Here is a 13563-nt window from a genome sequence, read left to right as displayed (position 1 = left end):
AAGTGTTGGAAAAACGCCCAGGAAGGCCACCAGCTTCCCAAGACACCGGGGCGTCTCTCTGGTGGTCACCCTCTGGCTGTAAATCTTCCTCCATCCAAAGAGACCGGTGATAAGTGACCCTTCCCTCCTGAGCGGAGCACACCCGTCTTCTGGCATCTCATTTCAGAAGAAAGAGACAATCAGTAGTGTCAGGGAACTGCCATCGGCTCAGGGACGAGAGGGGAAAGGGTGGGTGGATTACAGAGAGCCCCCAAAGATCGTGGGGAGCAGAACAAACCAGTGAGGCATCTTGCCTGATTGCTCTCAAGCAACCACCCGATACCCTTAACAAGTAGCTATAAACTACTTTATTTCCAGTCCATATATACAGAGAATCCACCAGCATGTCTGCTCTCTCTCAGCAGCAGTACAGAACAGACATCACAATCAGAAGTGAAACTAACTTCCAACAATCCTCCAGCAGCACTGAGACTTCCTGTCTCACGCTCTCAGACACTCACATGATATAAACAACCATAGTGCTACTTGCTGAGCAGCTGGTGAGATAAAAATCCCAACAAAAAGTAAGGGGAAATGTCTATGCGTCTTATGGAGTGAATGTGTGGTCCCTGGAGCCCAATTGCCCAGGAGCGAAAAGCAGATAATGGTTTTTTGTTTTGTTTTTTTTTTTTGAAAGAGGAAAGTGGGTGTTGAAACAAAGTCACTGATCAGCAAGCGATCAGGGAGGGAGATAAGAGCCGCTAGCAATAAAGGAGGCTGCCTGAGAGGGGGGAAGTAAAGACAGCGAACTGGCAAGGAGAGGAGACAGGAAGACTAAAGCAATGAGGAGAGAAATTAGAAGAAAAGGAGGAGCAAAAAACTGCTCCAGCTAAGGAAAAGATACTAAGGCAAACAAGAGGGAAGGGGGTGTTGAAAGGAAGCAGCTGATCGGTAAGGGATTGAGAGAGAGATAAGGGAGGCTAGCGATAAAGGGTGCTGCCTAGGAGGGGGGAGGTAAAAGCCCATGGATCCACAGGATTTTTGCATTGGGTGACCCCAAATTCACCATCAGATTGCACAGCATGTCCATGGCTACAGCCTGCACCAAAAAAATCACTCACCCACTGTTTCCTGGGGCCGCAATGGCGCAAAAATGTGGTTACAAAGCACAGATCCACATGGATCCTCAGGATTTTTGCATTGGGTCATCCCAAATTCACCATCAAATCACATGTCTGTGGCCACAGCATGAACCACAAAAATCATACACCCACTGTTTTGTTCAGAATATTTTTTTCTTGTTTTCCTCCTCTAAAAACTAGGTGCGTCTTATGGACAGGTGTGTCTTATGGAGCGAAAAATATGGTATATTGCGCTCTTTGATCAGAATCGAATGCACACTTCCAGAGTTAACTCAAAATACATTACAGTGGTACCTCTGGTTGCAAACTCGATCTGTTCTGGGGTGCTGTTTGCACCCCAAAAAGTCCACAACTAGAGCGCCGCTTCTGCGTGTGAGCACACAGCAAACCCGGAAGTAAACAGTTCTGGGTTTGACACGTTCGTAACCCGAAAAGATGCAGCATGAAGCGGATGCAACACAAGTTATGACTGTACCTCTGGTAAATGAACCACTAGAGGGCCATGAATATTTGTGTCCAGGGCTTTTTACACTTGTCTACCCATGTACTATCTGAAACCCAAGGTTGCCGGATGTGATTCCCCCTTCCACAGCTTTCCTACCTCACTACTGCAACTTTTCAGACATCCTGCCAAATCTCACCATACACACACACACACACACCGCTGAAATTATGAGTCTGGCACTGTCAATCTCACCAGGTGTTTCCTGGCTCCCAGCTGTTTTGTCCAAAGGTGCTGAAGGAGCCATCAGAGTGCTTGTAGTTCAGCTGCTGCTGGTAGCCTAAAATGGAAGGCGAAATTTTAATTTCATCTGTCGGAATACCTTTGCATCTCACCCTAACTTCAACGGAGGTGTCTCGTTGGGAAGGAAGTGGCAAGGCAACATATTGCTTAATAAAGGTCTTGCGCACTGTTTGAAAGGTCAGGTTTCATGGTTTTCTTTTTCACTCCCCTTTACGCTTATTTGACTTCAAATGATGCCCTGAATTCACAGCCCCCGTGATGAATCTGGCCCCTAGAAATGAAACAACTAATGCTGTAGTTGAAAATGGATGGGTGCTGTTAGTTTTGGGTTTTTTCTTTTTTCTTCTTCCAGTCTTATTATCTTCAGTACTCTACATTTTCACAACGGATTGCATTTTCTTTAAGTCACCTGCCTGGCAAGGTTATTGTGAGGGTAAAGCAGGAAAGAGGAAGTACACCACCTTGAGCTCCTTTGAGGAAAGGTGGGATATAAAAATAAATCAATAACTGTTAGGGACCGTGCTGAGGAGGGCTGTATAGATTTGGAACAGTGGTTTGCAGAGGGACATACTTCAGAAGGCAGAAGCTGGGAAGTACTGGCTGGAGAACAGCTAGGAGGAGGAGAATCAGGAGGGAGGGAGTTAACAGACTCACTGTCACTGGAAAGCATTCATCCGCTCAACCCAAGGTCAAGAAGAGCAGATAAGGTGGCAGCACAGAAAGCACAGTGGTTGCGGGATCAGGTTACAAGACGCGGTAGTGACATGGGTGACTAAGGAGGAGGTGGGTGGAAACCTTAATTGGGAGCACCTTCATTCCTAAGAAATGGATTTTTTGTTCTCTTTCTGTGATCAGTAAAGTTCTAACTGGTAAGAAGACTCCTTTCCCTTTGTTCTGCTTATCTGCTGCCAAAGCTGGGAGAAAGCCAGTTCCCTGAACCTGACAATAACCCTTCAAATAAATGAATGAATAACCCTTCAAAGTTAGCACTTATCTGAATTTTGGAATGCAATTCACCAATCAGTGTTTGCAGAAATGCATTATATTTTAATTCCTAGAATTACTATATTATTGTTAATTATATAATTAATTATAAAAATGCTGCCTTGAGTCCTACCAGGGAAAGGGGTGAGAGAGAGAGAGAAAGAAATGGCATAAAAATAAGCTATTATTGAAAACATCATACAAAAAATGCATTGTATTCAGGGAAATCGCTTGCAAAAAAATGCATGCAGTAGGCAAAACTGCCTATAGGTATATTATTTAGAGCAGCGGTTCTCAACCTGTGGGTCCCCAGATGTTGATGGACTACAACTCCCATCATCCCTGAGCTCTGGCCTTGCTAGCTAGGGGTGATGGGAGTTGTAGTTCAACAACATCTGGGGACCCACAGGTTGAGAAAGGCTGATTTAGAGACATTCACATGAAAACGCTGACAAATTTTTAAGGATGAGCGAGAGCGAGAGAGTGCAAATTGTTGCAAAACATACAGAACTGAATTTTAGATTGGGAAAATGAGAAAGTGACAGAAGCTGCCAGATACTTCATTCCCTGCCCACCCCAAAGCTCCAAGGAAGACAACAAAAGTAGAATTTTTCCCGTAGAGCTACGAGTCTTCCTCACCAGCCACTAAGTATCCGATGGCCTTGGACTTGACCTCTTCCGTCAGCTGCCCTGTGTTATTCAGGTACTGCAGGATGTAGATGTTGGGGACAAAGCGGGCCATGTTCTGTTCCCCACAGCCGTAGGGCAGCTGGAGAAGCTGGTGGAGGTTCTCTATGGCTGTTCCCATGATGTCTCCTGGGATATGGTACGAGAAGGGGAGGTGAGGGAGAGAAATAGAAGGGGGAGGGGGGAAAAAAGATCAGGCCACATTTTGGAGCTTTGGTGAGCATTTGCTTGAGTGGGGGTTTAGGCATTGCGTAGGCATTGTCTTGGTCAGATTGGAGGTTGTAGCCTCTGCCTGCCCCTCTGAAAAAGCGGTTATCCCATTAAAGGGATCTAGGAGAGATGCTTCTTTATTGACGTCCAGAAGGGGACTAGGGCCACAGCACTCCCCAGGTGCAACCCAGGGGGGTGGGGTTATTCCTCGATGTAGGTCAGGAACTCCCTCACTTATGGTTGATCCCAAATTTAAGTCCTCCCGGCGGGCTGGTCAGAAGCGGGTGGCTATACCAAACCTCTTACACCTGTAGTTGATAAAATTGTGCCCTGATTTGACTGTCGTGTCTCGTTATTCATTGTACTCAGGCAGTCCATAGGGCAGGGGGGTGCTTGGGTATGCAAGGAGAGGAGACGGAAGAGCCAGGCACTGTTTGGAATTGGGAAGAAAGCTACGTTTCCGAGCACAATTCAAAGTGTTGGTGTTGACCTTTAAAGCCCTAAACGGCCTCAGCCCAGTCTACCTGAAGGAGTGTCTCCACCCCCATCGTTCTGCCTGGACGCTGATGTCCAGTGCCGAGGGCCTTCTGGCAGTTCCCTCGGTGCGAGAAGCCAAGTTACAGGGAACAGGGCAAAGGGCCTTCTCGGTAGTGACACCCGCCCTGTGGAACGCCCTCCCACCAGATGTCAAAGAGATAAACAACTACCTGACATTTAGAAGACACCTGAAGGCAACCCTGTTCAGGGAAGTTTTTAAAGTGTGACATTTTAATGTATTTTTAATCTTTGTTGGAAGCCGCCCAGAGTGGCTGGGGAAACCCAGCCAGATGGGCGGGGTACAAATAATAAATTGTTGTTGTTGTTGTTGTTGTTGTTGTTGTTGAGTAGCAAGTGGAATTGTGCAGAGAGCTCCCATCCAGGCTTCCAGCAAGTCCCTTTTCAAGACACTCCGCTCCATTTGCCATCCACCACTTCCCCCCCATTTCTCCCACCCGCCCTAACAGACACTCAGGGTGCCTCCAGTCTGTCTCTTCATTGAACATGTTGATGTTGATTTGATTTCAGGGAGGTTAGATGATCTTGGCCATTGAACGAGCATTTGTTCTGATTTGTTTTCGGAGAGGTTAGATTATGCTGCATCAAAGCAGTTGTCATCCCGTGCTTTCCAGTGATTCACTTTTATTTATCACAAATAAGTCTGATCTTTTGGGGAACTAGTTTTGCTGCACAAGAGAAACTACCAATCACCTATAATTGCACAGCAACCTGAATTTGAAGGTAAGTGTTTGAATCCCATCAGAAACTAGTATAGAGGCACCCTCAGTGTAACACAACCTTTGAGCATCATCAGTCCTCCTTGGGCCTGTTTTTTTTTGGGGGGGGGGTTACAAGAGAAACCGGAGCCCTAGCATGGGCCAGTCCAAGGTTGCCCCACTTACCCAGTGCACAGACTGAAGCCCTGGCTGAGCCCTCCACCACATTGGCTGGCAGCGCTAAAGCTATAGGTGCTGATGATTGTGACTTTTCTGCAAGCAGGAGAGAAAGAGAGAGTTTTGATCATGCCTTTGCCCATCAATCTCATGGGCAGCTTCTGAAAGACCAGGAAATGCCCCTTACAGATGCTCCAGCTCCTTCCTCTTCAATGAAGTATCCAGCTGATCGGGATAGGAGGCCGTGTGAAGTATAACTGGTTTAATTGACACAGAAATGAAAAATGGCTACATGTATATTGCTGAAGGTTTAACATGGAGATTTTCCATAGGGCTCTATTAAAGCCAAGGAGAGCACTCTGAGCTCTTGCGGAGTAGATAATTAGCTAACTGATTGTTGTTCTCTAGTAGCTAACATGTGTGTGTTGTAACCTTAGATCATGTGATGAAGGTATTGGATTGCAAACCTCCATTTTGAAGGGAGTTGCCTTTGTGTCTTTTCTCTCAAGGCTTTGTGAAGTAAGGATGTGTAAAAATCCCTCTCTGACTGAGAGAAAAACAGCTCCAGGCAAAAAATGGATGCTGTGGGAAGAGAAAGACTTCTGCTTCTAGGTCTGTTTGAATTATTGTATATTTTGTAAGATGCAGAACCTGTGCTGGACAGCACAAGACATTGTATGGATATTTTGCTTGTAGTTTTGATGCCTATGTTCTGTTTCTGAAGATTTCGGAAAGTAAAAAAATTAAAAATGTTCTTATGGGCCTGGACAATGATTTCTTCCAAAAGGAGTCACAGTATTAATATCTGCAACAGGCTGTAGATCAGCTTTGGTATTGTCATCTCACCAAGAGTGTGAGCTTTCTGCAGAAGGCCCTACCACCAGGCACTTACCAGCTGGACACAAGAGGCTGCTGAAGACCACGTCTTTCTCAATCCCTTCAGGCTTTGTGGAGACAGAATGGGAAAGGGGAAAGGTTAGAACGAGAGACTCTGAGGAGATAACGAAAATAGTTAATGCCTACCTTGAGAAGGAAATAAGATCTAAACTTGAAGAATAAATGAATGCATTGTGTGAGGGGGACAGGGGACAGGCCCCATCTGCACCACACATTTGAAGCAGGATCACACACCTTTAAAGAGTCATGGCTTCACCCAAAGGATACCAGAAATTGTAGGTTGTTAGGGACTCTGCTGAGAGTTGCGAGGAGTTCTACCCCCCTTACAAAGCTACAATTCCCAGAAGAGGAATTGATTATCAAACTACAATGGGAATTGTAGCTCTGCAAGGGGAATAGGGGTCTCCTAGCAACTCTCAGCATCCTCTCAGCCTAACCAACTACAGCTCTTCAAATTATTTGGAGCTGTTTAAAGTGGCATCGTAGCACTTTAAATGTATGGTATGAATGTGGCCAGGGCCCATTGAAGTTAATGGACATGACCAAACCTGTGTTCATTAACTGTAATAGGTCTTCTCTAATTAGGAGTTAGTTGGGTATAATCCGTTCAACTTAAGGGTTATTTTCATTGATCCATCTGCACAAGGATTTCTCTTTGTGCGTTATAATATTCTTCCCCTCTCCTCTCCCAGTGTGCTGCTAAATCCCCCCAGAGCAGATTTGGGGATGGAGGAGAAGAGGGGGGAGGGAGAATCTCATGGCACTAATGACATTCCCATTGCACCTGTGCAACTCTTTAGTTGAACACTGTACTGCCTTAAGCATCAAAAGGAGGTTGCAACCATCATTGCTCAAGAAGAAGAAGAAGAAGAAGAAGAAGAAGAAGAAGAAGAAGAGGAGGAGGAGGAGGAGGAGGAGGAGGAGGAGGAGGAGTTTGGATTTGATATCCCGCTTTATCAGTACCCGAAGGAGTCCCAAAGCGGCTCACATTCTCCTTTCCCTTCCTCCCCCACAACAAACACTCTGTGAGGTGAGTGGGGCTGAGAGACTTCAGAGAAGTGTGACTGGCCCAAGGTCACCCAGCAGCTGCATGTGGAGGAGTGGAGACGCAAACCCGGTTCACCAGATTACGAGTCTACCGCTCTTAACCACTACACCACGCTGGCTGTATGATCATACAATCACAGAGCTGTAGAGTTGGAAGGGACTCTGAGGCCCATCTAGTCCAACCCCCAGCAAGCCAGAATCTCAGCTAAAGCATCCATGGCAGATGGCCATCCAGCCTCTGCCTAAAAACCTCCAGGGAAAGAAAGTCCATCATCTCCCGAGGCAGCCCACATGTGCTCTTGGAAGACATGGAGGGTAAGCTCCTGAGGCAGGACTTTCCCATCTTTAAGGTGTCGTTTTCCCAGCATAAATATGTGCAATTACATGCACGCAAGCCCCCACCATCACCGAGATCAAAGCAACTCTCCTACCTCCACCAAAACAGATTTGATCACAGTGTCCTGCTGTTCTTGGATATTCGCCACCTCTATTGCATTCCCACAGGGCTGGGCCTTGGCACTGACTGTGAAGTTCACTTCCCCTAGAACAAAAATGTCCATCTTGTCATCCTCCCCATTTCTCTCTCTCTCTTTCTGTAGCCTTTTCTTCTCCTCAAGCCATTTATGGAGCTATTTAGCACCAGCTGTCTTAAAATATTCCTAGGCAACTATTGAAGACTTCCTGATACCAACACTGTTTTAAACGAAAGGGCTGGAGTTGCAGGGGTTTTTTTGTTTTGTTATTATCCATATGTTTTATGAATGTTTTATATATGTAATGAGGGACACGGGTGGCGCTGTGAGTTAAACCACAGAGCCTAGGACTTGCCGATCAGGAGGTCGGCGGTTCAAATCCCCGCGACGGGATGAGCTCCCAATGCTCGGCCCCAGCGCCTGCCAACCTAGCAGTTCGAAAGCACATCAAAGTGCAAGTAGATAAATAGGTACCACTCCGGTGGGAAGGTAAACGGCGTTTCCGTGAGCTGCTCTGGTTCGCCAGAAGCTACTTAGTCATGCTGGCCACATGACCCAGAAGCTGTACGCTTGCTCCATCGGCCAGTAAAGCGAGATGAGCGCCGCAACCCCAGAGTCGGTCACGACTGGGCCTAATGGTCAGGGGTACCTTTACCTTTTATATATGTAATATTGTTTTAATTCCATTAATGTTTAATTGTTTTATAATTATTATTTTTTTCTCCTATATTTTTAGCTGTTTCTGTTTTATCTGTAAGTCTCATTGAGTCCCTGTCAGGGGAAAAGGCAGAATAATAATAATAATAATAATAATAATAATAATAATAATAATAAAAATAATAAAAAAATATTATTATTATTATTATTATTATTATTATTATTATTATTATTATTATCCTAAAGCAGCTTACAACAGTATTCTTCAGCCATCAAATGCTTGGTTAAACATGAATGTTTTCAAATGTCTCCTGAAAGTTAATAATGATGGTGACAGGAGACCAGTTGTGGAGGGCATTCCAGAACTGGGGAGCAACCACTGAAAAGACCCTGTTATGGGTCACCACTAACCAAGCAGCCTCCATGGTGTCTCTAGAGTGCCCTGAGAACACGGTGTGGCTTGTGGATTATACCTCAAGGATGGATGGCAGCTAACAGATTGAGGATGAATCCTGACAAGACAGAAGTACTGTTTTTGGGGGACAGGGGCAGGTAGGTGTGGAGGACTACCTGGTCCTGAATGGGGCAACTGTGTCCCTGAAGGAGCAGGTGTGCAGCCTGGGAGTCATTTTGGACTCGCAGCTGTCCATGGAAGCACAGGTCAATTCTGCGTCCAGGGCAGCTGTCTACCAGCTCCATCTGGTACGCAGGCTGAGACCCTACCTTCCCTCACCACAGCGGTGCTTGCTCTGTTTATCTCCTGCTTGGACGACTGCAATGCACTCTATTTGGGGCTACCTTTGAAGGTGGCTCAGAAACTATAACTAATCCAGAATGCGGCAGCTAGACTGGTGACTAGGAATGCCACCGAGACCGTATAACACTCATCCTGAAAGACCTACATTGGCTCCCAGTACGTTTCCGAGCACAATTCCAAGTGTTGCTGTTGACCTTTAAAGCCCTAAACGGCCTCGGCCCAGTATACCTGAAGGAGCGTCTCCACCCCCATCGTTCAGCCCAGACACTGAGGTCCAGCTCCGAGGGCCTTCCGGCAGTTCCCTCCCTGAGAGAAGTGAGATTACAGGGAACCAGGCAGAGGGCCTTCTCAGTGGTGGCACCCACCCTGTGGAACGCCCTCCCATCAGATGTCAAGGAAATAAACAACTATCTGACTTTTAGAAGACATCTGAAGGCAGCCCTCTTTAGGGAAGTTTTTAACGTTTGATGTTTTATTGTATTTTTAATTTTTTGTTGGAAGCCGCCCAGAGTGGCTGGGGAAACCCAGCCAGATGGGCGGGGTATTTATGTATGTATGTATGTATGTATGTATGTATAAATAAATAAATAAATATTATTACAGTGGTACCGCGGGTTACTGACGCTTTGGGTTACAGACGCTTTGGGTTACAAACTCCGCTAACCAGGAAGTGGTTGCTCCAGGTTAAGAACTTTGCCCCAGGATAAGAATGGAAATCGCTGCCAGCGGTGCAGCGGCAGGCTCCATTAGCAAAAGCAGGCCTCTGGTAGTAATAGTAGTAGTAGTAGTAGTAGTAGTATTTATTTATTTATTTATTTATACCCCGCCCATCTGGCTGGGCTTCCCCAGCCACTCTGGGTGGCTTCCAACCAAATATTAAAAACAATACAGCGTCAGACATTAAAAACTTCCCTAAACAAGGCCGCCTTCAGTGGTCTTTAAAAAGTAAAATACTTGTTTATTTCCTTGACATCTGCTGGGAGGGCTTCCCACAGGGCAGGTGCCACCACCGAGAAGGCTCTCTGCCTGGTTCCGTGTAACCTCACTTCTCACAGCGAGGGAACCACCAGAAGGCCCTCAGCACTGGACCTCAGTGTTAAGAACCGTTAAGAATGGACCTCTGGAAAGAATTAAATTCTTAACCCGAGGTAACACTGTATACTCTGCTTTAGGCATAATGTCCCCTCCATCCACCTATATCCCTGATCCAAGGTGAAGGAAGATAGTCTTCCTACCACGTGAGGATGGGACAGGCTTGCTCCTCTTCCTCTCACCCTCACCACCACCACCCCATCACCCCGTCCACCAAATCCAAGATGTGAAGCGTTGCTGCTTACCCAGAGCCTTGGGCGTCACCAACCAGGAGACGGTTTTCCTCCCATTTTCAGGCAGACAAGAAGGTGCCTCTTCCTCCACAGGGATGGCCTCAAAGTCAGGGGATGGAGCCAGAGACATGGTGACCTGTCCATGGACGGAAAGAAGTTACGGTGGGAAGGAAGCAGAACACCACAAACAGAATTCAAAGGAGGAGCAGGAAGAGATCAAGTTGACACTCGGAAAGCCATGAGAGGTGTCAGATGACTCATAAGGTCTCAGAGTGGATTATAGCATTAAAAATGATATTAGAAAACAATCTGAAACCACTTAGAGCCATAAAAACAAGGTGGGTCCTAAAAGCTGCCCAGAAGCCTGGGCAAAGGGCTGCATCTTCGCTGTATTTCAAAAGCTGTACAATGAAGGAGGCAGACCTTGTTTTAGATCTTGAAGGTCGTGATAACAAATTTAGCTGGCACGCGTATCTGTGGTATGAGAAGGTTAAAGTACGTAGAGCGTTCCTAAACCATGTAGTAAGGAAAGCGGTTTATGAAGTATGGGGGAAATATAAAAAATTATTAGGACAAAAGTCACCATGGTGGCTTTCCCCACTGGAGATGATATCTCTGGGTGGGAAATAAACATGAGAGGATTACTAACTGATTGTTTACAATACCATCAACTTAATGATATATTTAAGATGGACAAAAAGAAAGGTTTCTTTAGTGAAACCTCTAAATTTAAAAAGGAGCTGACAGAAAATAAGACTAAATTATTTTCAAAAATGTATAAATTATTATTAGAATGGCATACGAAAGGCGAACAGGTCAAATCAGTGATGATACACTGGGTGAGGCATTTTGGATATAATATACAATTAGGGACGCGGGTGGCACTGTGGTCTAAACCACAGAGCCTGGGGCTTGCCGATCAGAAGGTCGGCTGTTCAAATCCCTGCGATGGGGTGAGCTCCCATTGCTCGGTCCCTGCTCCTGCCAACCTAGCAGTGCAAAAGCACGTCAAAGTGCAAGTAGATAAATAGGTACCACTCTGGCAGGAAGGTAAACGGTGTTTCCATGCGCTGCTCTGGTTCGCCAGAATCGGATTAGTCATGCTGGCCACATGACCCGGAAGCTGTCTACAGACAAACACCGGCTCCCTCGGCCTATAAAGTGAGATAAGCGCGCAACCCCAGAGTCGTCCACGACTGGACCTAATGGTCAGGGGTCCCTTTACCTTTACCTATACAATTAGCAGCATGGGATAGGTTATGGAATTGGGATTTAAAGTATACAGCATGCTATTCTTTGAAATAAAGTTATATGAAAATGATGTCTTGATAGTATTTAATTCCTAATAAATTAACAAAAATATATGCTGGAAATGTAAGGAAAAAGAAGACACCTTCTATCATATGTGGTGGACTTGTAAAGTAGTAAAAGAATTTTGGGAGATGATATACAATGGATTTTTAAAAAAAATATTTGAAATAACATTTTCTAAAAAAAACCAGAAGCTTTTCTTTTAGGAATTGCAGGTGCCGATATTCCAAGTGACTGGAAGAGACTTTTCATGCATAGGACTACTGCTGCCTGGACTTTTACCTACTAGAGAGGAATGGCAGATGAAACTGATGGACTATGCAGAAATGGCAAAATTGACTGGAAGAATTAGGAATCAGGAAGATGAAAATTTCAAAAAGGAATGGGGAAAATACGTAATTTACCTTAAAAAATCATTGTAAACAATCAAAATTATTAGCAGGACTGGAATAACGCTTGCACTCAAATGTTGAACTGTGGTTTTATCAGAGATTTAATAGAACTGGATTAACAGGGAAGATGCAAGAGAAAAAGTTAACATAAGGACCCACAAAGGGGAGAGGGGAGTCCAAGGGAACTTATGGAAATTGTTTTATTAGTTTGCTTGTTGATTGTTTGTAAAGGAGCGTCTCCACCCCCATCATTCTGCCTGGACACTGAGGTCCAGTGCCAAGGGCCTTCTGGCGGTTCCCTCACTGTGAGAAGCCAAGTTACAGGGAACCATACAGAGGGCCTTCTCGGTAGTGCCACCTGCCCTGTGGAACGCCCTCCCACCAGATGTCAAACAGAACAACAACTACCAGACTTTTAGAAGACATATGAAGGCAGCCCTCTTTAGGGAAGCTTTTAATGTTTAACAGACTACTGTATTTTAATATTTTGTTGGAAGCCGCCCAGAGTGGTTGGGGAAGCCCAGCCAGATGGGTGGGGTATACATAAATTATTATTATTATTATTATTATTATTATTATTATTATTATTAAATAAATGTATATTTTTTACAAAAAACCCTCCAGTTTACAACAACAACAATTATTATTATATATTCTATGCCCACAAGATCCCAATCCTATGCCAAGGAAAGAGCCCCCCCCCCCCCTGAAATCGGGAGACAGGGAGACAAGTTTGGGCATTCCTCACCTTCATCATGTTTTTCTGGTAGGAGAAGGCAGTGGCCTTCATCATGAACGCTTCACCCCTCACCACAGAGTAGGGCAAGGTGACCTCAGTGAAGAACAACTGGAAGGCGTTGACGGTGGCGACCGGGGCAATGCCAATGCCGTGGTCTGACGACAAGCAGAAAGCTCCCACTTGCCATTCCGTGATGGTGTCCGGTATGGTCACAGGCATAATCACTTCTCCTGGAACGATGGCACCCTCTTTGTCTGAGTGGCCAAAGAGGTCCCCTGTACCTGAGTAATCGCCGCTGAAGGACACAGGTGAACAAAAGAGAGGGGGGAGTTAGTGTGGATCACCACAGCACCTTTCAGCAAGCGGTTGGGGTGGGTGGGAGCCCTCAGTAGCCTCCCTGGAGGGGTTTACCGCTGCAAGAGGGCCAGGGTGCTGTTGGGGGTACCGTGTCAGACTAATGTAGTGGGAATTATAGTACAGTCATACCTCGGGTTAAAGTAGCTTCAGGTTGAGCATTTTCAGGTTGCGTTCCGTGGCGACCCGGAAGTAATGGAATGGGTTACTTCCGGGTTTCGCCGCTCGCGCATGCGCAGACGCTCAAAACGACGTCACGCACATGCGCAGAAGTGGCGAATCACGACCCACAGACACGGGGTGTGTTCTGCTCAGGATGCAAATGGGGCTCCGGAACGGATCCCGTCCGCATCCAGAGGTACCTCTGTATATGCTTTGATGGAGAACCTGTATGAAGTGGGGGGTTTTCTGGTGGAATGCGCCGGAACACAGTT

General features: G+C 45.9%; 1 protein-coding gene across 1 annotated transcript in view; it reads right to left on the bottom strand.

Moving 5' to 3' along the window:
- The window catches only part of LOC308469317 (alpha-2-macroglobulin-like), a 54461-nt gene that overhangs the window by 13658 nt on the left and 27240 nt on the right, over window positions 1-13563 (bottom strand). Inside the window, exons 19-25 of the mRNA XM_080991562.1 lie at window positions 12785-13070; window positions 10346-10469; window positions 7553-7662; window positions 6070-6121; window positions 5187-5273; window positions 3490-3666; window positions 1819-1903 (exon numbers count right to left, since the gene is read on the bottom strand). Of these exons, the coding sequence (XP_080847688.1) occupies window positions 1819-1903; window positions 3490-3666; window positions 5187-5273; window positions 6070-6121; window positions 7553-7662; window positions 10346-10469; window positions 12785-13070 (921 nt within the window). The remainder of the gene's footprint in view (window positions 1-1818; window positions 1904-3489; window positions 3667-5186; window positions 5274-6069; window positions 6122-7552; window positions 7663-10345; window positions 10470-12784; window positions 13071-13563) is intronic.

Source organism: Podarcis pityusensis, assembly GCF_964106645.2.
Source record: "Podarcis pityusensis genome assembly, chromosome: 2".
NCBI classification, from domain to species: Eukaryota; Metazoa; Chordata; class Lepidosauria; order Squamata; family Lacertidae; genus Podarcis; species Podarcis pityusensis.
Note: the sequence above shows the minus strand (reverse complement) of the source record. Positions and strands in the feature narration are given on the sequence as shown.